This window comes from Toxorhynchites rutilus, chromosome 2, assembly GCF_029784135.1.
Source record: "Toxorhynchites rutilus septentrionalis strain SRP chromosome 2, ASM2978413v1, whole genome shotgun sequence".
NCBI lineage: Eukaryota > Metazoa > Arthropoda > Insecta > Diptera > Culicidae > Toxorhynchites > Toxorhynchites rutilus.
The window spans coordinates 189,735,835-189,763,461 of record NC_073745.1 but is presented as its reverse complement, the minus strand read 5'-3'; the positions used below and the strand labels follow the sequence as shown (position 1 = coordinate 189,763,461).

The window sequence follows — 27,627 nt, the reverse complement described above, 5'->3', positions numbered from 1 at the left end:
CGAACTTCACATCGGTCTTTGTACTGTCTACAGCAGCACTGATGTCTCCGGGATGCATGCCTATAAGCTCCATGGAAACCACTGATCCTCACGTCACAGTCGAGCCATTCCCGCCAGCCATCTGCAATCATCCGGGTCCTGTGTACGATGATGGAGAAGGGGTCTTCCACCCAGTCACAGCAGGCAAGTACCCTCGCGTAAAGAGCACCTCTATCTCATGGCAAACTATCTTCAATTCAAAGTCTATAAGCGATCGAAACTACCTTCAAGAATTGAAGTATAAAACAATGCTATCAGACACCTACCACAAATACATAGCCACTATTAAAGCCAAAGTAAAGCAAAACCCGTCGTGCTTCTGGGACTTTGTAAAGAGAAGGCAATCATCCACTCGTATAATACTAAGTGTAAGCATCAATGGTGCTCAAGCCAATCCGAGCGAGGAAACCGCAAACCTTTTCGCTACGTTTTTCGAGGGCGTGTTCAGCAAAGTATCACCCATACCAAGACACGTCTGTTTGGAAACGGAAGTACTAGAACCTGTATCGTCCATCTACGACCTACAACTCAGATTCGGCAAGCAGGAGGCCACTATGACTGCGAAAGCTTTCTCCGTATTGGGCTTCATACGGCACCACGCAGCCGAGTTCACAGATATACATGCACTGAAAATATTCTACTGTTCGCTAGTTCGTAGCACGCTGTAGTATGCTGCGCCAGTTTGGTCCCCTTATCACACTGTTTACGTTTAGCGATTATTGATATTCGACATTCTCAGAGGATTTATGGACTGTGTTGAATTGCTTGCACAAATCCCGTTCTACATTCCTCCTAGACGATTTCGGAACTCACCACTATTAGCAGTGCCATACCATAGAACGAACTATGGCTATAACAACCCGTTCGATTCTTGTCTTCGTCAGTTCAATTTTATTTGAGACGAGTACGATTTTAACCTGACTAAAAACGTATTTAAAAATAGAATAAGACGTTAGTTATAAGAGAATTACAGTCTGTGCGACTTGTCGAAGACGGTGGAAATAAATAAATAAATATAGTTTTCATGCTGAAATATCATTTTTCGTGTTTGTACCTCTTTTTTAGTTCATTATTACGTTACCCGCGATTTTCGTTATTCGCGGTGATCTTGCCAGACTATTACGCGGATATTCTGGGTTCTACTGTATCCTGTGTTTGTGTCTTATTTACCTCATTATGTTACTAGAGAAACTTTCTCTTTTCAGCATATTTCCTTTTTCAGTAAAAAACTAAGGAAGTTCTCTACCTATACATGATTAGTAATAAATTCAAAGTTATTATATATTGATGAAATTAACTTATTGCTATAGAGTACATTCAGCAATGATGCCCCACACCTTATTCGTAGAAACTAATATTATTCTATCGTTTGTTTTCTTTTCAGATCAATCTCGAACATATCGTTGAAACGGAAACATATCATATGAAATGCCTCGTCTTTTTACATTAGAATAAGTTTTAATGAAAAGTAATTATAGGCTTTGGAATCGATCTATAAGTTTCGGAGTCAGTTCCAATACATATCACATAGTGGCTTCGATAAATATATGTGTAAAGTTAAATTTTTGTGTGATAGTGAAAACTAGAAGTGTAAAATGAAAACGAATTGTGTCGAAAACAAGGTGTCACGAAAAGCTTGCTATCACAAATCATTCATTGCTGTGTATGTGTGAAAGTTAGTTATTGTTTGGAGTGGTAGAAGTAAGAGAATAAACTACCAAATTGTATCCCGCCAATTTCGGTGTTGCACACTGCTGGCCTCTGCTAAATAGGATCAAATGCATTCAGAAAATCGATGGAATCTGCGAAAAAGAAAAAACTAGGAGATCGTTTACGCAGATCATATTGATGCCCACGAAACGACGTGGTGATCTACCGAGAAGTTGTTCGATTTTGTTTCCACACGACATTCTGTAAGTATTGCTAACAGTTGAATTAACATTATTTCAAAAAATGAGTTAGTTATTGTGAAGATACAGAATATTTACACAGGAGAAAAATGGATCAACACAAACAGTTGTACTTTCATTTTAAAGATATTTTATGTTTTATCACTCTTCATATTTTATTTATTTTACATATTTTATATAGAAAAAAAAATAAATAAGAAATTCGAATTCATTTTCCAACATCTATTTTCAAACTCCGTCATACCTTCATCAGACTCATACACAAGGTGCAAAGATGAAAACCAATTTCGTGCGGCTGCTTGTTAATGTTCGGTGGAATTTTTTACCTATTCTGTTTTGCTACAGGTTCAATGTGAATTCGGTTGAACGACGCTGTTGTATTTGATTTCGATCGATTTCATCTCATTTTCCAGAAGGCTAGCTTTATTGGTCATTTCCTTCTATTTCCGCACATCCTTGGCCTAGTGAAACGGACTACGGGGCACATGTGCGGGGATAGTGCAACAATAATGACCAACTCAGATGAAAATGAATCAGGTGTCTAGTTGCAACAATCGTGAGGACCATACGATGAAATCGATATACAGTACATACATAGGCGTAGAAGGTTGGATTGAATTGGCAGTCATCGCTACAAGATAGATTTCAGCTGGGAGGGAGGGAGATATTTTTAAACGGGAAATCGAAATCACGAAACGATAATGGAATTAGGAAAACGAATAATTAACATCGGGACTTATTGCAAACGATATGAGAATCAATACCGTAGTGAAGATATAGTTTTATATGAGAATGGAAGGAAAATAGCGTTTCTGTTAGCGGTTCCATCGTAATGAAATATTATAATGATTCGGATAATATACTAAGAGCTTAAAATATTTAGATAAGTACCAGAGACTAGTCTACGCACCACTCTTCTCATTAACCTTGGACACTGGTCGGTCTAGAACAAAATCGTCGGACGCGCCGTAAATATGTATGGGGTTGCACAAAAATAATTACCGATTTCACTTCTTCTTGAATGGCGTTAACGTTCCCTGTGGAACTTTTGCCGTCTCAACGTATGCATTAGCTAACGTCATTTATTAATACTTAGTTGAGATTTTTTAAGCCAAATAACACGCCTTGAATGTATTCCGAGAGGCAAGCTCTTGAATACGCGTGATCACAGTGCAAGTCGAAGGAAATTTCTTTGACAAAAAATCCCCCGGCCGGAACGGGAATCGAACCCGAACACCCGGCATGATAATGTGAGACGCTAAGCCACTGGACACTGGTGTCGATTTCACACATAGATGGCATTAATGGTATTTGCCAATGTCTTATGTCAATATTATGATTTGGGCATCAGCAACGTCATCCAGGTTCTGTTGTTCAGTCTGAAATAGAGGTGTGCAAATCAGCTCATCATGATGAACAGCTCTTCAGCTCAGTTGTCAGTGCCGACTTTCAATTTGGGTCCCAAACTCGATAGCCACGAAGCCAGTTTGAAAATGTTAAAATTCAAATGAAATTTTTCACACCATATTATTAATTACTTGAAACACGTATTCCAGACTATTATTTACAACAGACTCGGCGAGTACAACATTTCCGACATTTTTACTGAGGCTTTACATTACAATAGAAAGTTTTCTTCAAAAAAAAAAAAATCTTATGAGATTTTTGCACCGCCTGCAAACAAAGTGTTTTTCATTGAAATAGAATACTCATTTGATATACAGAAGTTAATTTTCATTAATAATTTGAATTTTAAAAACGTGTTCATTCTGCCTGAGAGCCAATTATTATTTTTGGCGCCCCCTAAACTGGTAAACAAAGCTCAATGCCGTCAACGCGAATATAACAGTTGAAAAGACGAGGGACAAATGAAACTAAACTGATGTCTTAACACGAAGAGCGAGAGACGGTCAGTTCATTTGAATCTTACAGCTCACACACTCTCTTCAATTCTACAGCTCTTTTCTCTCCTTCATCATCATCAAAGTGAGCTGAAGAGCTGTTTGATTTTTTTTGCGAGCTGTTCCGCGTCAACTCACTTCAAAGAGTCGATTCTTCGGAACAGCTCATGAGCGGATGGCACATCTCTAGTCTGAAAGAGGAGTCCACCGTGACTAGACTACCGTATTTGTTCTCCAGAACTGTTTAGAAACACGTTCACCGTTTATCGTAGCGATCGTAATCCACGTAACAGCTCCAAATCACGCGGTGGTGGTGTTTTGATAGCCGTCTCATCCATGTTAGGCGGTTTTATTAATCCCACTCCAGTGTGTGATACTCTCGAACAGCTTTGGGTCAAAATCCGGATGGATGGTTTGGTCGTAAGTATCGGTGTTATTTATTTACCTCCTGTTACGGCGAGCGGAAGCGAGGAAAAAAGTCCAAGGAGTAATCTCACTATTTACCGGGTTCTCAGCAGCACAGAAACAGAATCTGTTTGTTTTGCGCAGCTTTTAACTGTAAATATATTTCAATTTTCCATTTCTGTTTTAGGTTAGATATACATTTTTTACTCACACTTTCGGTGATAGCGAGTACAAATTCTTATCACGCGGGATCTCCAAGATAGCTCTAACTAATAGGACGATCTGAAATTCAATCTACACTTGTGAACAAATAACCAATAGTTATTCCAATTTACTTACGTGGAGCCAATTTAGTATTCCACTAACAATTTTTAATCAAAGAAACTCAATTTATATCTTTTCACTGACAACTACTCTGTTTATGACTTTCTAATGGTGGAGATTATTTTTCTTTCTTTCCGGTTGTCATCCTATGAACCGTTTGTGGGTGTTTGACAGCCGTTAGCGGGATTAAGTCGAGGTAACACCGTGAAACGCTTAGATGTAGCAGTGCGCCCAGCGGGAACATCCTCCCCCCCGTAACACTGGCCACCGGTCCCAGTTTTACCACCAATATCCAAGATAGCTAGCTTCGAAACAGGTCTACGGAGTAACCCCCTCGCAGTTCTTACTATTGCTTGCCTAATCCGACCGTCGGCCCCCGGTATAACCTCCATCACTCTTCCCCTGGTCCAGTCATTCCGCTTACCGTCGTCTATGATGAACACCAGGTCTCCGTCACTAATCATCCTCTCTTCCCCGAACCATTTTGTCCTCTTGGTCAGCGTTGGCAGCATCTCCCGGATCCATCGCCTCCAGAAGCAATCCAGTTGATGCTGTATCATGCTCCAGGAATTCTTCAATGCTTCTGAACTATCCGTCGGTTCCGCCACAGGTTGCTGAACTCCGCTCGAGCTTCCTAACAGGAAGTGGTTCGGAGATAGAGCCTCGCTTTCCTCTGCGTCCAATGACAAATAAGTGAGGGGACGGCTGTTAACAATGGCTTCCGCTTCAATGATCAACGTGTTCAGCGATTCGTCGTCGAGCTTTCGATGGCTGTTATGGGCACCCATCATCGCCTGCTTCACCGAGCGCACCATGCGCTCCCATGCGCCGCCCATATGGGAGGCTGTAGGCGGAATGAACAGCCATTTGGTTGTCGTACTGGTTACCGTCGCAGCAAGTCCCTGCTGGATCTGTCTCACCAACACCCGCTCCGCGCCACAGAAATTAGTGCCATTATCAGAATGAATTTCGGCCGGGGCGCCTCGGCGACACACAAAACGACGAATACTCTTCAGGCAGGCGTCGGTTGATAAACTGAATACTAACTCACAATGCACCGCACGGATTGTAAGGCAAGTGAAAAGCGCAACCCACCGTTTCGCATTGCTACGCCCCACTTTCACAACTAAGGGTCCAAAGAAATCTAGGCCAACGTAGGTAAAAGGCCTCGTGAACGAAGCTAAGCGGGCTGGAGGAAGGGATGCCATGCGTGGAACATGAGGAGTCGCTCGAAGCTGCTTGCACACGTTACATTCGCTCCCGATCTTGCGGACGACTGCTCGTAGGTGAGAAACATAGTATCGCTGTCTTATCTCGTTCACCACGGTCTCTGAATTGGCGTGCTGGAACTTTCGGTGATACGCTTCTATTATAAGCTCTGTCAGTCGGTGTTTCTTGGGAAGAATTGCAGGGTACTTCGCCTCGAAGCATACATTTGCGGCTGCTCCTATCCGTCCATCCACTCTCATAATACCGGTTTCATCGACGAATGGTGTCAGTTGGTACAGCGAGCTGGCTTTGCTTAAACCCACTCGTTCGGTTCTGGGTCGGTCACGATCACGTGAGAGCACCGCAAGTTCGTCTGAGAACCGCTGTCGTTGTGCCATCACAATCAGCATCACTTCTGCTTGCTGCAGCTCCTCTTGAGTGAGGAAATCTGTATTTTTCGCCTCACCGTAGATGCTTCGTTTCAGGTTCCCCACGTAGCGATGCACGTAGGCCGTTGCTCTCAGTAGACGTTCCCACTTAGAGAAACGCTCGCAATCAATCACCGCCGTTGGTACAGCCGCTTCCACATGAACGTTGCATGGACGAAACTCTTCTTCCACCATTGGTAACGGCACTTTCTGCTTCGGCCACTCTTCCATCGGTTGGTACAAAAAAGATGGTCCCTGGAACCAAACACCCTTAACGTCCACAGATGGACCGCTTCCCCATTTCGTGGCGTAATCCGCTGGGTTATTCTTCGAAGGTACCCACCACCACTCGTTCACATCCGTCTGCTCCAGTATTTCCCCAATTCTGCAGGCTACGTACTGCTTATACTTGCGGGGATCCGCTCTAAGCCATGCCAAAACTGTTGTAGAGTCCGACCACATGTACCGCTCGGTTATTATTACGGTGTGGGACTCCAGAATAAAACGCATCAATCGAGTTCCAAGTACAGCAGCCTGTAGCTCCAACCGTGGAATGGACAGGTGTTTCAGGGGCGCAACCTTGGTTTTTGCCGTCACCAGGGCGCATCTTGACGTACCATTTGTTTCGACGATTCGAAAATACGCTACCGCTGCATACGCAGCCTCGCTCGCGTCCACGAAGATGTGCAACTGCAGCTGACGGTAGCACTGCAGGGTAGCGTTCGGGAAATAGCATCGGGGAACTTTTACGGTCGAAATCCGCTGTAACACGGCAGTCCAGCTCCGCCATCGCTCCTCGTGGTCTTCACTGATCTGCTCATCCCATTGAGTTCCAGCGCGCCATATGTCTTGTAGCAAGATCTTGCCGTGGACCATGAGAGCGCTCAAGAGGCCCAGTGGATCGAAAAAACTCATGAGACAACGTAGAACTTGTCTCTTCGTAGGACGGGATTCACTTTTCAGGATTCGCTGCACGTCTTCCTTCAGCTGTACGCTAAAGCTTAGGCAATCTTCGTCCGTTAACCACAGCATGCCCAATACGCGTCCGTTTTCTGCTGTTTTATTATGAAACAAATGTTTGTTAGAGGAGACTGTGGTTTCACCCAATTGCTGCTTCACGGTAGCACTGTTTGACTGCCAGTTTCGTAGCAGAAAGCCTCCTTTGCTATGGACCGCCCTCACTTGCTCCGATATCTGCACTGCTTCCGCTACTGTACCAAAGCTATCGAGGTAGTCGTCAACGTAGTGGTTTTCTATTATCCCTTCGACAGCTCTTGGATACTTGTCGGCAAAGTCTGCGGCATTCCTGTTCTTGACATACTGCGCCGATGCTGGGGAGCAGGTAGCCCCGAATGTAGCCACGTCCATAACATAGACATCTGGTGTAACGGTTGGATCTTCACGAAACAAGAAACGCAGCGAGTGTCGATCTATTCCACGGATCCGCAACTGATGGAACATCTCTTGAATATCGGCGGCGACTGCCACCGCAAACTGGCGAAACCGCGACAATACAGCTGGCAATGATGTGAGCTGATCCGGGCCTTTGAGAAGCATTGCGTTGAGGGAGATTCCATCCACTACAGCTGCGGCATCCCAGATGAGCCGGACCTTTTCCGGTTTCTTTGGATTCACTACCGCTCCCAGCGGTAGGTACCAGACTCTTCTAGGATCGAATGCTTTTACCTCCTCCTCGTTAGCTCGATGCGTGTAACCTTTCTGCTGGTACTCTTCAATTTGACGGTGAATTTTCTCTTTTAATAATGGATTCCTCACCATCCGACGTTCTAGACACTCCAGTCTTCGTAAAGCCATTCCGTAGCTATCCGGAAATTCAACTTCGTCGTACCTCCATAACAGCCCTGTCTCAAATTGATTGCCCACCCGTGTAGTGGTCTTCTCCAGAATATGCTGAGCCCTCCTGTCATCGGCTGACAGCAATTCATTCTTCGGTCTGGAACCGACGTCCTCTAGAGTGAAATAATCCTTCACCAGTTCGTGCAGTGCACGATCCGAGTCACAATCACAAGCGTGGAAATTGACGGCATTGGTCAACGAAGTATCGATCCCCCCGTATACACACCAGCCCAGACGGGTTTTCATGGCAACTGGTTCGTTGGAATCACCTTCTTTCACCTTCAACGGTAATGTAAACCGTAAGTTGTTGACTCCTATCAGCAGCTGAGGTACTGCGTTCTCGTATCCGGAAAGTGGGAGGCCGCGAAGATGCTTATACCTGTCCACGAACTCGTTGATTCGCAACGTCTGACCAGGCAGAGCTAGTTTTTTCACGGTACGCACATTCTTCAGTTGGTGGTGCTTTCCACCGTTAGCGCTGGACACCTCTAACTGCAACTGCTTCGATTCAGCTTCGATTCTGGACACATTCCCCGTCCAGGTTAGACACAATGGTGCCGGTATCCCGTCGATACCGATCTTGTTTGTAAGCTCCTCTTCTACTAGTGTTAAGGACGAGCCGTCGTCCAGGAATGCAAAGGTTTTCACTGTTCTCTTCGGTCCATAGAGCGTCACTGGAATTATACGAAAAAGCAGCGATTGATCCTGCATACGATGTGCATGATTTCCCGCAGTTTCGATATTGTACGCTACCCTGGGCGCTGTTGATCCACTGGAAGGTCGATTACTACGGTTGGAATGCAGTAGTGGGTGGTGGCGGAAAGGGCATCCGTTGATTCCACACTGGGTTGCACTTCGACAACTCCTTCTGCCGTGCGCATTTAAGCAGCTGCGACAAAGTTCGTTGTCCTGCGCTGTCTTCCACCGGTCGTCGACAGAGAGCGCTTTAAAGTTGTCACAGTCCCGTACCCGATGCCCTCGCCGCTTGCAAACACCACATGGCTTATCCTCTTTCTTCGGTACTTCCGGTTGGCTAACATGCGTGTTGATCGACCCTCTGTTCTTCGTTGTTGACTTGTCCACGCTGGCTCCTTTTCCGTATCCTCCAGTATATCGGGTTACCTTGCTGGCCGATACCACAATGCCTTCCATGAAGGTTCCGAAAGTCTTAAGGTTCACCTCAGGAAATCGCTGCATGAAACTCGCCCACTCCATTTTCACATGTGCGGGCAACTTTTCCACCAGCTCCATCAGCAAACACGGGTTCATCAGGTGGGACTGTTGACCTGCTGCCTCCAAATGGTCACACAAGCTCTGTACTGCCATTCCAAACTCGATGAGCGTTTCTAGACGTTCCGCCTTAGGTGCTGGAGTCGATCTCACCTTATCCAACAGCACATTGATCAGGAGTTCCGGACGTCCATAGAGAAGCTGAAGAGTGTTGATGACCTGCGGCACTGATTCCGGGAGAAGGAGACGGCTTCTTACTGCTTCATACGCTGCACCTTTCAGGCATCGTTGTAGTCGGGTTAAGTTTTCAACACTGGAATATCCACACGCGGCGGTTGTATTGACAAACGAACTAATAAATATAGGCCAGTCCGCGGGGTTACCGGCGAAAGGGGGAAGGTCGCGGGGCATAATTTGTCGAGCGGCCAACTGCGAGGGGGAAGGACCAGTTTCAGGCATTCTTGGTGCCGGAATAGAACGTACATTAGAATGTAAATCGTTATTATTTGGACCTGTATTGGCTTGAGGAGCAAATTGATCTCCGTTCCTCTCTGGTGGTGTGGAGAGAGGAAACGTAGAGGGGGGTGGGCCTTGAGAAACAGGCTTAGCCCCAACAGGTTCAGCCCGACTCATATTTAGGAGTACCGGGCTAATAGATCCCAATTTCTCTAGCATATCTTTATAATCGTTTATTTGAATTTTATTTTCATTTAATTTTTTCTCTTTTGGTAGAATAATTTTTGGTGGCTTACCTGGTGGCAGTGTGGGGGGTTCAGAGGGGATAGGATTACCTACAGACGTCGTCGGAATGATTTGACGATTCGGAACCGTTTTAGGAATCGCGCCTGTGTTCCGCTGCTGATTCCGGTTGTGTTTCGACGGATCTACCCGAATTTCTCCACGCTGCATCGGTGGTTCCTTCACTGGGTTGGGCTCTGCCTGATGCTCCGTAACGGAAGGATTGGGTCCGGTTTCTGCGCCTTGCTTCTCCGGTACTCCTCCTACAGTTCCTTCATCCGAGGACTGCTGCTGCACCCATTCGGTCACTCGTTGTTCCCTCGATCGTCGACTCACCTGGCTACGGTTGCTAGCTTTCTCCCGTTCATCTTCAAGCTGCTCCTCCATCAGAGCAAACTTCTCCTGCATGAGTTTCCTCTCTTGCTCGATGGCCCTTTTCTCGGCCTCAGCCGCACGCTGTTGAATTGCGCGCTCCTCCTCCAGCTTCTTCAGTCTCAGAGCAATCTGAGCCGACCGGTTTGTCGCCTTGCTGTGAACAGACAAAGGTAGACAATTACGGCACGTCCAGGGCCTCTCCGCGATTGATTCGGTCACACCCGCACAGCGCATGTGCCACCAGCCATCACACTGGTCACATTGGACGAAATTGTCGTAGCTATCGGGGCGCGAGCAATTGACGCAGCCTCCCGTATTCGGCTTTTCCGGCGTTTGCGACAGCGATTTATCCGCACCTTGATTCGCATCGGCTTCTTTCGCACTCATCGTCGCGAAAGTTTAAAAGTTGTGTTACGGCGAGCGGAAGCGAGGAAAAAAGTCCAAGGAGTAATCTCACTATTTACCGGGTTCTCAGCAGCACAGAAACAGAATCTGTTTGTTTTGCGCAGCTTTTAACTGTAAATATATTTCAATTTTCCATTTCTGTTTTAGGTTAGATATACATTTTTTACTCACACTTTCGGTGATAGCGAGTACAAATTCTTATCACGCGGGATCTCCAAGATAGCTCTAACTAATAGGACGATCTAAAATTCAATCTACACTTGTGAACAAATAACCAATAGTTATTCCAATTTACTTACGTGGAGCCAATTTAGTATTCCACTAACAATTTTTAATCAAAGAAACTCAATTTATATCTTTTCACTGACAACTACTCTGTTTATGACTTTCTAATGGTGGAGATTATTTTTCTTTCTTTCCGGTTGTCATCCTATGAACCGTTTGTGGGTGTTTGACAGCCGTTAGCGGGATTAAGTCGAGGTAACACCGTGAAACGCTTAGATGTAGCAGTGCGCCCAGCGGGAACACCTCCCGATAAGAGAGGTGATTTCAGCTGTATTGAGAATCATATTGATTCCACCGGAGCCATCATTTCTCAGATTTAAGCACAGGACGTTGCATTTGCGTTCGGCGACTGCAATCAGTCTGGTTCAGTGTGGAACATCACGTCGAATGCTCCACTTTCTATTGACTGCTCACGATCACGTTTTCAATGGATTCTGTTTTCATGGACTAACGCGGATCAATTCAGTGCTGGGCAGGAATGGTCGCTTGCTCGATCTAGTGCAGGCAAATGATGCTGCTTTATCAAGGTGCGCGATCACCGGGGCCGCCGATCTAGTTATTCCGCTCGACACCGATCATCCAGCATTAGAAGTTGACGTCAATCTACCGGCGCCAACTGGATTTGAAGATGTACCAGATCTGACTTGCTTCAATTTCCAGAAATCTGATTTCGCAGCATTACATCAAGCAAAAGCTCAAGACGACTGGAAATTTCTGGAGGCCATCGACAATACAGATGCTGCTGTTGCCAGGTTTACTGATGTCATGACTCGTATCATCGCTGATTGCGTTGTAAGTTGTCAGCATGGGTGCCCAGTGGCACACACAAAACTCCTTGTATAAATTCCTTATGGTGGGTTTACGTACGATTACGCGGTCAGGGAAACACCTAATCCGTACAATCACGCTACTATCACCTACTTCCTTAGCCTCCACTCACCTGTATTGCGACCGGAAGAGGGATCAAAATTGCGCGTCTGCGATTCTTTGTGGCTTCTTCGATGCCTCGGATTCTAGGAACACTCCCGTACCTTCCAGTTTAATCGCGAGCACTCACGAAATCGCACCACCAAACTTGCTATCTTCGAAACCGATGCTTTTCTATTTTACGCGACTATTCGCTCTATTCACCGCGATTCTTTGTATTCGCGACTTCCCTTTCTTAAACGCGCGACACTCGGTTGATTTCAACCATCCGATTCCAAGTCCCCTCTTGAAGTCTCCTCTTTTTTGTTTCTGGGCATTCGCCTTAGCCTCTGGAGAATACCCTCCGGGTCCGTACTCAGGTGCCGTGGTTTCCACCATCATACTTGGCCATAAAAATAGTGCGGGTACCAGGGTCTCCGGGTAGCGCATGGGGAGTGTAACGTCGTCTCAGCGTTGTGAGCGTGACATGGAGCGGTGAAATATTACGCTCATTCACGCTAAGGTATTTCCTATTTTAATACATAAATTAAGTACTGAACAAGACGCGCTAGTTTTGTGCATCTCACCAATGTACTTATACTAACAGTTACAGCGTACCTGCGTGGATAACTGCACGGAAACCAGTCTGGGGCAACATACGACTAGGAGAACTCAAGAGATTGCGATCCTCTGCTCTCCGGCGTTTCGGTAGGCTGTAGGCCCGATCCGGGCGGTATTCCTTCTTGTGTACTGAAAAAATGTACACCAATTCTTACCTACCCTTCATGGGTCCTACTCGACGCCTCCCTACAGCAGAGTATGTTTCCTTCGCTATGGAAGCAGTCAGTGACGTCAGTGAGGAGACAAAGGTAACATAGAAAACTACCGAGGAATCACATCACTTTGTGCCTGTTCGAAAGTTTTTGAAATCATTGTCAATGATGCTGTGTCTTCCTGTTGCAAGAACTATCTTTCATCGGATCAGCACGATTTCTTCCCAAAAAGGTCTGTAGCAACAAATTTGGTCTACTTCGTTTCCATCTATGGAGTCTTTGTTTCTAGGTCACAGCTTGCTGTTCCGACACGACCGGTCTTGACTTACGTTTCCGCATGAAGATGCCCATCTTCACTAGGTATTTTTTCACTGTCTGGCCCGTTGCTCTGAGCTTCCGGCCCAAAGCCCGGAACGATGTAGCTACCTTTGCTTTCGTCTTCTGGTTTAACTATCTTCAGCTGCAGTTTACGATCTCGTAGAATCGTCGGACGAACCAGGCCACCGTTCAATACTCTCATCCTTGTGAAGAAGTGTAAGGATATTATAGATACCGAAACAGGCATATCCGACGGACTCAAAGTATTTGACGATGTCCATTTTTATCGCAACGGAATGGAGCTCCCAGTACACACAAACTACGGCGCGCTGTCGCATTACTGTTTTCGCCATGACTTCCGCAGTTCAACTGGTAGCACTGTAAAATTTGTTTGAAAACTCATGGGTTGCTATGATTGACGTTGCACAAGTGGTAAACATTGGTAAAACGTGACATTTTTATAACGCAACCGTTATGCGAGCTCTCACATATCGGTTCAAACAACCGCATGTTTGACTGGTGAAAATACCGTTTTATTGACTCACCCCCCGCACAGCCCTGATTTGGCGCTCAGCGATTTCTTTTTGCATTCGAACATACAGAATAAAATGCGGAGTTAACGATTTTCGATGCCAGTAGAAGCGGTTAAGGCGTTTAAAACACTTGTACTCGATCGAAATCAAGTCAAATGTGTTGCATAGAATTTAGTTTCCGGAAATACGCCCTGTGTTGCCTTCAGTACAATCTCCACAACGAGAAGGCCGTCGCGTTTGGTTTGGGTCATTAGGGTGGACGTGTCGTGTCGTTTTCCAATTGGCTTGACCATCGAGTGGATATTATTATCATCCCCCGATTTTCAGCTCGCTTCGATTTTAAATTTCTTCGATCTTCTGGGATCTGTGGTTGCATACAAAACCTAGAACTCAACAGATCTAGTGCAGTGTCCAGGTGTTGATGTTCCGCGCATTCATTTGTTTGCCGATTTAATTTAATTCTGGCCGGTTGTACTCGGTGTGACGGGGCATTGTCATCAAGTAAAATCACTTTGTGTTGTCTTTTCTGTTGACGGCATGAACAACAGAGCATGTAACGTTCACTTTCAACAGTTTCACTGTATTTTGTGTTTTTAAACGCTTTCGGTTGTTTTACGCTTCTTTCAGGGGATTCAGATGAAGATCAAGATCATCTAAAGATCATCATCATAAAGATCGTCGATCATATTTGATGGACAAAATACTCCTACGCAAACAATGACAGATTTATAGAACTTTTATTTCGTGCTCTGTTTGCCTCAAACTGGCTCTACATTAAAAAGTACGCTTCGTAAGACAATTATGTTGCTTCCGTTTGAAAGATGAGAATATTTGGTACAGGATATAGTGGTGAAACATCTAAATTAGTGGATTTAAATAACATTTTGTAAGTAACGAAGATAACGTTGTCAAAAGCTAGTGGTTTTAAGTTTTGGTTAAGAATTCAAACGGCGTAGTTTCACCTACTTCTTTTTCAATGGCACTTACTGTCTCACCAAGTTGAGATTTCTATAAAATCCTTCAAATGTATTCCGAGAGGCAAGTTCAAGAACACGCGTACACTAATGAAAGTCGGATGAAATTCCATCAACGAAACATCTCCTGGTCAGAACTGGAATCGATCCTCTCGAAGCTCTCTGTATGATAGGGGTAGTGGGGGCAAATTGGTCATGGGGGGCAAAGTGGTCACCTGCTTGTTTGGTAGTATAACTATTGACTATAGATGCCGTATTGATAGTCACCTCATGTTTGAAGAATTTAATGACTTTTGAGTCACCCAGTACTTCAGTAGAGCTGTCGCATGTCAAAATACAAACAAAAACAGAAGTTGCTCTCTCCATAGCAATTCGGCCATAGTTCTGTGCGCATGGTATCTAAGAAATTTCTCGTGAAATTTAGTTTATTCAATCTGATATATTGGACAAATCATCAGTTTGGACGATTGTTCACATATTCTAGGAGAGGCGAACAGATATTTTGTTTAATTTCAGCGATTAATTAGCATAGTAATTACTTTGATGTTTGGGGGCAAAGTGGTCATAGGTGAATAACAACTTACAATGTTCTGTTTACTAAAGCTGGTATACCGCATCACGTTCTACTCTTGTAGAAGATCCTTTTGTGGCTTTGACGCTGGATAAACATGCCACTCCAACTAAACCAAGCCTCATTATGCGGAACGTTATGTGTTTCTTACAACGTTTTTGTATGCATGAGAAAATTTAAATTTAGGCTATAGGTGAATAGGCCAAGCTTATTTCATACATGTACCTACTATATTAAATATGATTTGAGCAAATTTGGACGAAAAAGTACATAAATCTATCCCATTTAGCTTGATATGTGCGGGTGACTACTTTACCTCCAAGTAAAAAATAAGTTCGATATTTAACCTTTTTTTTTCTAATGATGAAAAGTGTACTATTTTAGATTTTTATAGTAGAAGCCGTTTGCTATCTTTAGGAACATTGAGTTGAACTATAATATTCTTCGAGAAACGGGAATTGAATCGGTGTGTGGACGCTGGAAATGGACATATTCCTTAGGGTGACCACTATGCCCCCACTTCCCCTATGTGTGACGCTAACTACTCGGCCGAGTGAACCACGTAGTAATTCATTTGCACGAGCAAAATTACTTCCGCCCGCTTCTTTATGACTCAAACCATTCCAGTCTGCTGGTACGATAAACCAATGAAACGGGTAGAATGCCTTTCATCGGATGTGAATAAACGAGAGAAATGTATAGAACGCGCCTTCCGGGCTGAAGGTTCACTTGGAACCCAATAAAAATATAAATGCAAGGCTTATGGACAATCCGATATGAAAGCTGTAAGGTGTTTTAATTTTTTCTCTCAACGCCTTAGTTAGAAGTTCTATAATCTGGGCGTCTTGAGAAATTAATTCCTAGCATTCCTAGCAGTGTAACCACTGTAACTGAACTGCAAAATGATTACTCTTGGAGGGTGCATGTTATACCTTTCTACCTTAGTGGGTTCGAATCAGATTTTGTGGTGTTTGTCGAATGCAGCCAAACTGGGTCCCAGTAAAAGCATCAGCATGTCTTATACATCAACACAACACTCGAAACGCAACATGTTGTTGTTATAGGTGTTTGGGATATTGCATCAAACATTGCATTCCTCTAGAAAATTGAATAACAAAACAATTTCGTTGTACTGATCTGTTGCTCAACCATGTAGTTATACTCACAACCATTGTTGCATTGCGTGTCAAAATTAAAGCAATGCCGTCTGTTCCAATTTACAACTCGAATAGTACAATGATATGTGAAATATGTTTGTTTTCTAAGTTTCTAACCTCCCAATCTGAAACAATTAGGTTATTGAATTTTAAATAGATTATTGCATTTATGAAAAAGGCTATTATATTGTTTCCGGAACAAAATGAAAATGTTGAGTTGGGCTTTCATTTTTATTTTTTTATTTACAATAATCAACAGTTTAAATTTAAACCCTAAGGATAGAGATTTATCTTAATCTTCCTTGTGGGAGGTTACGGGGAAGGCGATTTTTACGACTTCCTTTGTAACGTTCAACTCAATGTGTTCGATACGTTCATTAGCCCATTACATTGCTTGACGAAAGCCATTGGTGTAATTTAGATTTTTGTCGCTAAAGAAACCCCAGCGTTCAAGAATTATTTTTTCTTCATCTTCCATTTTTTTCGAGAAATGACTGTAAGAGAAATCGAACATTGGGCAAAACTTGCACTTTTTTTTACAAATACAAACACTTGCAAACAAAATGTCACTTTAATTAGTAAATATACCGTATCGGTACCGGAGGATGAAAGTTTTTTAAATTTTTATTTATTTTTTAAATTTTTTTTATTTAATTTTAATTTATTACCGGCATATTTTATCTTTCAAATGAAAACTTTTGCTGTATTTTTTATTGTTGGTGGTAGAGCAATGTTGACGCTAAAGAATTATATCTTTCCGATTATGCATTTCCTGAAAAATCGAACGTTTTCCAAAACCTGCAAAAAACAATAGCCCTGTCCTAAATGGGAGGTTGACATTCAGTGGAATATAATTATCATCTGAATTTTCTTAATCAGTGAGATAGCGCACCGGTTCCGGCGGAAGAATATTCACACCAGCAATCTCATTAAAATCGTTGTTACACGTTCCGATGATTTCATCCAGCTCCTCCACATTTGAAATTGTACGGAACGATATCACTTAAGGGTGTTGCGAATGAAAACGTAACTTTTTATCAAAATTTATTGAATTAATTGATGTTCGTGTTTTTCTCTTTTTTGGAATTATAACTTGAACAGCTTTCACGACTCTTTTTTCCAGTTGAAATACACACGGTCACTGGGAATTATAAGTTTGTTCCACCACCATATTTATTCCACATTTCTAATAAACAAAACATTAACACGTGGAGCCCCGCACTGTTCTTGCTGCGCTTTCCATTCCACTCGCATCAAAGTGGTTGCACAATTTCAGTGTCGGTCCCAGCTCCCATAAACGAGTATATTTATTACATAAACATAAAACAATCAAGAAATTCAACATATAAGTAGTCACCATTTGAATCAACATTTGACAACGCATAAAAACCAACAACAATGTGTGCGTGTGTTGTAAAAACACCCAAGTGCTTTTCACTAGACGAAAAATCGACGCTTTGTATTACTTACTTACTTATTACGGTACTTAGGTGTACCGATAAGTTTCTTCAGTTTTACAACAGATGGCGTAGCTTGATTATCATTCCAGTGAATTAAATTTCCAGACATTTGTTGAAAAGCTGCGGAAAGTCATCGCATTTGGTGGAAGTTTATGGTGACCATGCTCCAACTGAGCGACTGTATGAGACGTGGTTTGCACGGTTCAAAAGTGGTAATTTTGACTTGGAAGACGAAGAACGTTCCGGACCGCCAAAAAAGTTTGAAAATGAAGAACTGAAGTCTTTACTCGATCAAGATCCGTCGCAACAAGAACTTGCAGATGCACTTGGAGTAGCTCAGTAAACCTGAGTAAATTGTTTAAAAGCAACGGGAATAATCAGAAAGATAGGACATTGGGTGCCGTATGAATTGAAGCCACGAGACGACGAACACCGTTTTTTCACGTGCGAACAACTGCTCCAACGGCATAAAACTTAGTTTTTTTCGCATCGAATCGTTACTGGCTATGAAAAGCGAGTCCATTACAACAATCCTAAACGTCGGGCAACGTATGGATACCCCGGTCATGCATCAACATCGAGGGCCACGCGGAATATTCACGGCCAGAAGGTTATGCTGTCTATTTGGTGGGAGCAGCTGGGTGTGGTGTACAATGAGTTGCCAAAACCCAATGAAACCACTACACGGGACCTCTACCGACGACAATTGATGCGTTTGAGCCGTACACTGAAGGAGAAACGGCCACAATACCAGCAAAGACACGATAAAGTTATTTTTCAGCACGACAATGCTCGGCCGCATGTCGCGAAACCGGTCAAAACATACTTGGAAACGCTGAAATGGGAGGTCCTATCACACCCGCCGTATTCTTCAGACATTGCTCCGTCCGATTACTACTTTTTTCGATCGATGTAGCATGGCCTGGTGGCCAGCACTTCTCCAATTTTGATAAAGTCAAAAATAGGATCGATTCGTGGTTAGCCGACAAAGCGGCCGATTATTTCCGCAAAGGAATCCGTGAATTGCCAGAAAGATGGGAAAAAGTTGTGACTAGCGATGAGCAATACTTTGAAAAAATTAATTTAAAACCATTGCAGAATAAAGCATTAATTTTTGAAAAAAAACCAAGAAACTTACCGGTACTCCGGTACTGATATTATCATTGCATCGAGGTCCACCTTGATGAATTTTTTTTTCTATTATAGATGCTTTAAACTACAAAGTTAATTTGGCTCTAGAGCTCCACTTTGGATTTAATGTTGCGAACAAAATCATACCGCAATTTTATGTTGATTGTTTGCTGGTAGGAATAAGATTGAGTAATAGAAATTGCATAGCACCGCTTTTACATTTTTATGTTTCAATGAGTTGGCATCGGACGTGGCTTAAATTTGAATATTTACTTTCTCCACAGTGTCCATTCACATGTTGCAGTGTTAGTTTTCTCCATATGCATTTCGAGTGGCCGATTCCCTGTGGTATATAAAAATAGTCTCTCGCCGAGAGAAAGAGTGCAACTCTCGCGTTTAGTTTCTTGAAGAACTTCAGCGATTCTCGAGAACGATAAAGCAGCTCCATCTCCTCGCACTCTTTCTCTTCCAAGTGCAACTCCCGGCCGTACCGATTCATGCCAAGTCCTACTCCACCTGGTTCAATCACCTCTGGGCTTTTCTTTTTTTTTTTTTATTAATGATGATGGTCCCACCTCATTCCCCTACAAAGGTTTGAGCGGAACGGGTTATCTAATTGATAATAATTATATTATGGTATTTACATTATTCATCAACAAACCAGTAAGCAAATTAAATTGAAATGAAAACGGACTGGTTATTTCGCAGACATAGATTACTAATCGAAAGAACAATATAAGCCATTATCTGATCGTATTTATTCCATGGTATGTCGAGAGAATTTCCAACCCGGGAAGACCCTAGACCGATCGGGAATTGAACCCAATACCTATGTCAGTATTAGCCAAGAATTTACAAGGGAATTCCCGCTTTATCTGATACCCGGCCACGATGCTATCGTTTCCGAGTTCAAGCAGCTGAGCAAACCCAAGCCTAATTCTAGCCGATACTTCAGGCCCATTACTTATCCCAAGGAATGTCAAGAAAGTTTCCAACCCGAAAAAATCCTTGACCGATCAGGAATTGAACCCAATACCTATGTCAGTATTAGCCTTGAATTTACAAAGGAATTCCCGCTTCAACGGATACCCGACAACGATCTGTCAATCGTTTTCGAGACCAGACAGCTGAGCAAACCTAAGCCTAATTCCAGCCGATCATAACACAGAAAAATCTCGTTTTAATTATCTGTTGAAAAGATAAATTTACGAGTATTCCGGTTGAGCTATCCCTAGCTTCATTCCGTTTTCCACATTGAACTCCTTGGAATACTTTTATTTTATTCGCGAAAAACTACTTTTGCTTATGCTCGATCTCAAGTCTTTCTATGTTTGCCAACGCGCGCGGGCTCAAACTATTGCTGACTTCACAATTATTTTTTTTAATTGAAGAATTGAATTGAAATAAAAACAAAACCAATCAATACCATCATCATCATAGTCTTAAGATAAAATGAGTAAAAATTTAAAAAAAGCACACACACACACACACAAAAGACAATACATTATTTATTATATGAAATCATTCTTCTTCTTGTTTCCATCGGATTTGGTGCGAACACCATCTTTGCAGGGTTACTGTCCGGAAATCTTGCAACATCGTCCAGCCTTGGCGACTTTCTGGATGCTGGTCTCGCCGTAAAGCTGCGCCATTTTTTGGTTCATCCTCCTTCTCCTTCCTTCGTTTTTCTATATACCACCGTATATTGCATATTGGCCTTCGAAAACATCAAGAGCTTGTGAGTCCTTTTCGAGTATCGTCCATGCTTCGTGCCCATAGAGAACAACCGGTCGAATCAGGGATTTGTACATGGTAAACTTCGTACGGTGTCGGAGTTTGTTGGGCCTTAAGTATTTGCATATTCCATAGTAGGCGCGACTTCCGTTGGCTATACGCCTTCGAATTTCAAGGCTGTTGTTATTGTCAGTTGGCATCAATGAGCCGAAGCAGATAAACTTACAAAACTTGTTGAAAATCGTGCCCCCTATTGAAGACCGCTCTCCGCATAACAACTCCCAACGCCACGTTGAAAAGCGATAGTCTAGTCGAAATCTACTGGGAGTCTCAAACAATTCCGATAGATCGCCTGAGATCCACACATCGTTCATCATTGTCTGAATCAGTCTTATCGGTCTGCCCAAAAATTTGTTTACTACCAGCAATAGACGGCGAAAACGGATCTGAGACAGAATTTTGTAGGCACCATTCAGGATCGTGATTGCACGGTAGTTTCCACGATCCAGCTTGTCACCTTTTTATATATGGGGCAGATTACTTGAAGAACTTCCGTGCAGCTGTCGATAAAGCAGCTCCATCTCCTAGAAAAAGATATATTTTCTACCTTCGCTTCAGTCTGTATCATTCGACGTTTTGTCGAGTCGCTCGTTGTAGCATGGTTGTGCGATTGCGACGGACACGAAGTGACTCACGATGTCCAACTTCTTTGCTCCAGGGTAGAGCTTACAGTGCGAACAAAGAATCGTAGTGAATTGATTGTTTTCACTAGACTTTCCGGGATCTCGCACAGTGTGCTTTGCGCTAGCCAGTCTCGTATCTCACACATTGCGAGTTGTGCGCAAAAAATGAGCGAGGCAGAAGACAGCCAAGCGAGCAGACTTCCTGTACGCTCGCTTAAATTTCGAGACGAGTATCGATTTTCTCTACATCACAAGTTTTCCATGTGTAAGTGATGGAACCAGGCTTAGGACGCGAGCTTGAGTTTGGCTCTTATTCTTTGCTTTCGTAGAATATTTAGATGCGTTCAGGAATGCCTCGTTGCGTTTCGATGCACGCGCTGCAGATGTGTTGTATTCACGTAAGAGAAAGTCGCAAGACTTTCTCGTGTATCTGCCTCAAAGTGACTTTTGGTCATTGGTGATTGCAAACTGTGTTCAACAAATGAGCGAGGCAGAAGACAGCCGAGCGAGCCCTTAGCACCAGCTTATAGCTATTACTGTGCGACGTGCTTAGTCAAATCTTGTTAAATAGTTGATTCGCCTCTAATTGCATATACCGAGACACCACTCAGAGTCTCAGGAGAGGCGATTGTGACCTGTAGTTGGACATATCAATAAACACAACACGATGTGAAAAACAAGTTAAAACAGGAAAATCATTGAAAATCTATCAAATAACCATTAGAAAGTGTGCAAAGTACATGAACTAGGTTGAAAACACTCTTAAAAATTCATCGTGCTGTAAAAACTTGCACAAAGAATGTTTCCAAGAATGTCCAATTATTCGTGTCGCATTACAGGTCTGTCCAATTAGCTAGATGTCGAATTAGTGACGAATCCCTGTGTATAAGAATAGATTAGATTAATATTATAAATGCTACAATCTTGAAATAAAGGGTGTGTCACATCAAATTGCATCACGGAAAAAACGCGGTAGAATTTTAATTTTTAGGAATTATATCCAGCTTTCGCTTAGAATCAGATAAGAGTGTATAGATCACGTTGGCCATGCTTCACTGTCAATTTTTCGTAAATTTGGAAAAATGTCGTCGAACGAAAAAGAGCGTCGTGAATTAATCCTGCGCACTCATTTCGAGAATCCGGAGTTGTCACATCGGGACATCTGTAAGATGCTGGGAATCGTCCAATCCACGGTCAGCAGAGTACTAAAACGATACTTCGAGAACCTAACCATCGACCGGAAGGTGAAGAACGGCAAAAATGGATGCTCCGTCAGTGAAAAAGATCACAACCGCGCAGTTAAGCCGTTTAGACGTGATCCGAGAAGTTCGGTCCGGGATGTCGCCAATAAGCTGAATTTGTCAAGTTCATTCATCCAGCGGAACAAGCAGCGGGAGGGCCTGCGTACATACAAGGTTCAGAAGGCTCCTAACCGCGACGAAAGGCAAAACATGGTGGGGAGGACGCGAGCCCGGAAGCTTTACACCGAAATGCTGACGAAGCCGCATTGCCTGGTAATGGACGACGAAACCTACGTCAAAGCGGACTTTCGTCAGCTGCCGGGCCTGTTGTTCTTCTCCGCAGAGAACAAATTCAGCGTTCCGGAAGAGATTCACAAGCAGAAACTATCCAAGTTTGCCAAAAAGTACATGGTGCGGCAAGCGTTCTGCTCTTGCGGAAATCGGAGCGCCCCCTTCGTGATGACCGGCACGGTAAACGGGCAGGTTTATCTTAAGGAGTGCCTACAGAAGCGCTTAATACCACTATTGAAGCAGCACGAAGCAGTTTAGTGATATAATAGTGTCTATCTTTTCGGGTTTTTGTTAAAATCCAATTTTTGAAGTTCTTGAATGAGTCGAATAAGCGAGAGATTCTGTAGATTTTCTTCGTTGTGCAGCGTCCGGTGTTTAGTTAGAATTAGTGCCAATACGCTGAATGAACGTTCCACGATGATGTCTCATTCATGAGGTCAATGTCTTCCAACGTATTGTTCGACTCATCCAAAGTACTGAGATAGTCCTCGCGGGCTGAGAATACAAACGTCCATTGCCATATGTTGGCGAGGAGGGTGTTATTTGAAATTGATAGAGACTGACGATAGCTTGGATGGCGTCCCAGGTTCGCTTGATAAACTCCTGTGATAAGAAAAATAAATGATTCACATAAAAAAGGGAAACAAACCACAGGCAAGTACCCGTCCGATGTTCGTATGCCGTTGATTTTTGTACCGGAAACCTCAAACGATTTCAGCAGACCGTCAGCGTGTATTGATCCTTCGTCATCATCAGTTTGGACACCGCAAAGCATCTCGGAGTCGACCGATCATCTTTTCTCGGTGTATTACCAGAACGTGAGAGGTTTACGCACCAAAATTGTTCAGCTACGTTTATTGCTGCTGAGCTGCGATTACGACGTGCTTGTTCTTACCGAAACGTGGTTACGAGCCGACATTGATGACGCAGAAATAACATCTGCATACACACTTTTCCGATGCGACCGTAACGGATGTTAAATAAAAAATGAGAATTTTTTCAATACCTTTCAGTAACTCAAATAAAGAGCGTAAAATTTTCTTTCTCCAAGAAAATTGATCTTTGGGATCTAGAAACAGTAGGCGTGTTTGATTTTGCTAGTTTGAATTTAGTCAAAGCAAAGATGGCGTCGAAACAGCACGTGCTCCGCGAACGCATTGTACGGTTCTACGAAACGCATTTCCAGCAAGGAAAAAAGTTCACGGTGGCACATTTTAAGGAAGAAAATGTACCTGTCAGTACGGTATATCGTATCCTGGGTTCTCTGAACGTAGAGCGGAAGGTCGGAAGTGGTCTACCGGTGACGATAATGACGAAGCAGAGGAAGACATCGTTAAAGAAGCTGTTTGACAACAAGGACGCAACCAGCCTGCGTGACGCCGGTCGGAAATATGGCTGCCCCCACGTATTGATCCATCGGATCCTCAAGATGGAAAGAATCGTCTGCAGGAAGAAGACGAGGTCGCCGGAGTACACGGAGGAGCAGATTCAGACGGTTCAATCACAGTGTCGGTGGATGACCAAAAAATACCGCGGGACGTCTTTTGTTCTGGACGACGAAAGCTATTTTCCACTGTCCAAAACGCATATTCCAGGAAATGATAATTACTACTCCAGCGACAAGTTATCCACACCGCCTGAAGTGAAATACAAGTTCAAGCACAAGTTTGAAAAAAAGGTTATGTTGTACATCGCCATTTCCGACCGGGGCATTTCAAAGCCTTGGTTTAAGTCGAGCGGTCTGGCAATCAACCAACAAATCTATCGAGAAGAGTGCCTCGATAAAAACCTGCTGCCGTTCCTGAACGAGCATCACGCGGATGGGAAGTACGTCTTCTGGCCGGACAAGGCGTCTTCCCATTACGCCAAGAAGATGCTGGCGTATCTTGAGGAGAAAAAGATACCGTTCGTGCTGAAAGATCGTAACCCAACAAACTTGCCTCAGTGCCGCCCAATAGAGGATTTCTTTGGCTCACTCAGTGCCCTAGTGTATAAAAACAATTGGAGGGCCAAGGACACGAACTGACTACAATCCGGAATTGTATCCGGAAAATGGTCGTAAATGCCGTACAACGTTCTTGTGAGAGCATCGCGACAAAGTTGCGTCGAACAGCAGACCACGGCCCTTACTCAAACATTCACTGACATTTTTTTGAAGAAAATACATTATGTTATTAATAAAAAATACTGAAATCGATGAAAAAAAATAATTTTTTTTTGTATGTGATTGAAAAAATTCTCGTTTTTTATTTAACACCCGTTAGTAGTCTAACCAGTAATTCTACTATGGGAAGAGGAGTGCTGATAGCGGTGAAAAAGCACCTGAATTATGAACTTGTTCCTCTACCGAATTGCGATCGTCTTGAACAAGTCGCAGTTCGTGTGAAAACTGCACATCGCTCGATGTATATCGTGGCCGTCTATCTCCCACCGTACTCCTGTCCGGATTTGTATTCCACTCATGCAGACGCAGTGCAATGCATAGCAAATCGTTCTTCTGGGGCCGACATCATCATATCGGTAGGCGACTTCAACTTCCCTCATCTCCGGTGGCAGTTTGACGATGCCGTGAATGGTTACATTCCATCAAACGTTTCATCTGAGGCCGAGCAGTTTCTTATAGAAAACATGTTTGCCACTGGCTTCCAACAAATCTGCAATTTCGTGAACACAAATAATAGGCTGCTGGATTTAGTGTTTGTTAACCGACCAGATTAATTAGATCTTTAGCACCATCCACTCCATTTTTACCTGTGGACAATCACCGTCCACCTTTTATTATTTTGCTCGAAGAAAACGTGAACGACTCAGGCACACATGAAGACTCCAATGAAAATGTGTCGTACAATTTTCAAGCCTGTTATTTCGACCGATTGAACGACACACTTGACTGGGACGGTATAATGAGCGACGGAACTGCGGATGAATTACTTTCGACTTTCTACGACAAGTTGAATCAAGTATTAACTGAACACGTACCTCGGAAAAGACGAGCCTCCGTTATTGGCAAACCATGGTGGACTCCTGAGCTGCGACATCTACCCAACACCCTCAGGAAAGCACGCAGAAGATTCTTCCCAACAAAATCCGAGATCCGAATCTTCGAGAAGTGGAAACAAGTTATAGAGAACTTCTTCTGTTATCATACGAAAACTATATTTCTAAGGTACAATCGAATATGAAACTAAATCCTCAACTCTTCTGGGACTTTGTGAGAACACGTAGATCATCTACCCGCGTTCCATTCAATGTGAAATACGGGGAATCTGATGCAAGCTCGAATGTAGAAGCAGCGGAACTTTTCGCTACATTTTTTGAGAGTGTGTTCAGCAAAGTGTCGCCCGTTTGTCGTCGCAATTGCTTTGCTCACATACCATCATATGACATCACATTTCCAGTTCTTCAGTTCTCCTCTGAAGATGTGAAAAAAGAATTCCAGGAATTTGACACCAAGGAAGAATCGAGTGCAGATGGAATATCTCCCTTGCTTCTCAAGAACTGCTCTTCCACCTTGGCGGGGCCCGTCGCTCTTATATTCAACCGCTCTCTGCGCGACCGATCATTCCCGGCTGCATGGATACGTGCCTGTATTGTTCCGATCCATAAATCCGGAAACTGCGTTTATGTCAGCAATTATCGTGGAATATCAATACTGAGTTGTTTGAGCAAGGTCTTCGAAAAGTTAGTACACAAGGTGTTGTACAACGTGTCATCTTCGATCGTCTCCGATAGCCAGCATGGCTTCATGAAACATCGGAGTACCACGACTAACCTCATGTGTTACGTCACCGCTCTATCTCGTGAAATAGAGCTCAGACGACAAGTAGATTCGGTGTACATTGATTTCTCGAAAGCATTCGACACTGTTCCGCATATTACTGTTATCAACAAAATGAAGCACATGGGCTTTCCCGATTGGTTTATGGAGTGGTTATGGTCGTACTTGACGGATCGTTCCGCGTACGTAATGTTTAATTATACAAAATCTAGACCATTCAGTATCACGTCTGGCGTACCTCAGGGTAGCGTCCTTGGCCCTCTGATCTTCAACCTCTTTGTCAATGACCTGTCTTCACTGCTCTCTTCTTCTAAGCTTTCTTTTGCCGACGATTTGAAATTTTATCGGTGCATCACCTCGCCCCAGGATCATGTCGCCTTGCAAGAAGATATAAACAAAGTGCTGACATGGTGTGGCGATAACGGCATGCAGGTCAATAGTAAGAAGTGCAAGATCATATCCTTCGGTCGCCGTTACAACGTTGCTTATCACGAATATTTTATGGACGCGGACTCACTTGACCGGGTCAAATCTATCTGTGATTTAGGAGTGACCGTTGACGCCCAACTCAGGTTCAACGAACACGTAGGAATCACGACCGCTAAAGCTTTTGCTACTCTTGGATTTATCCGCCGGCACGCCTCCGATTTCACCGATATACACGCTTTGAAGTCGATCTACTGTTCTTTGGTGCGCAGTATACTGGAGTATGCTGCTACTGTCTGGTGCCCATACTACACATCGCACATAATCAGTATTGAACGCATACAGAGGAAGTTCATACGGTTTGCACTACGTCAACTTCCATGGAATGATCCTATCGATCTTCCTCCATATTCCGACCGTTGCCAACTGATCGACATGGAGACCTTATCCAGCAGGAGGGTCAATATGCAACGCTTATTCGTCTTCGACTTGCTACGAGGCAATATTGACTGTTCTGAACTTCTGGAACAAATCTCGTTCTATGT

At 43.5% G+C, this 27,627-nt stretch overlaps 1 protein-coding gene across 2 annotated transcripts in view; it reads left to right on the top strand.

Annotated features, from left to right (window-relative positions):
- Positions 1 to 27,627, top strand: part of LOC129771686 (heparan sulfate glucosamine 3-O-sulfotransferase 1) — an 87,119-nt gene that overhangs the window by 21,131 nt on the left and 38,361 nt on the right. The window contains exon 3 of one of the 2 annotated variants that reach the window (XM_055775599.1): positions 1,424 to 1,952. In XM_055775599.1, coding sequence (XP_055631574.1) covers positions 1,888 to 1,952 — 65 coding nt within the window. In that variant the 5' untranslated portion in view covers positions 1,424 to 1,887. Of the gene's footprint in view, positions 1 to 1,423; positions 1,953 to 4,143; positions 4,271 to 27,627 lie in introns of those variants that run through there. The other variant, XM_055775600.1, reaches the window with a different exon arrangement.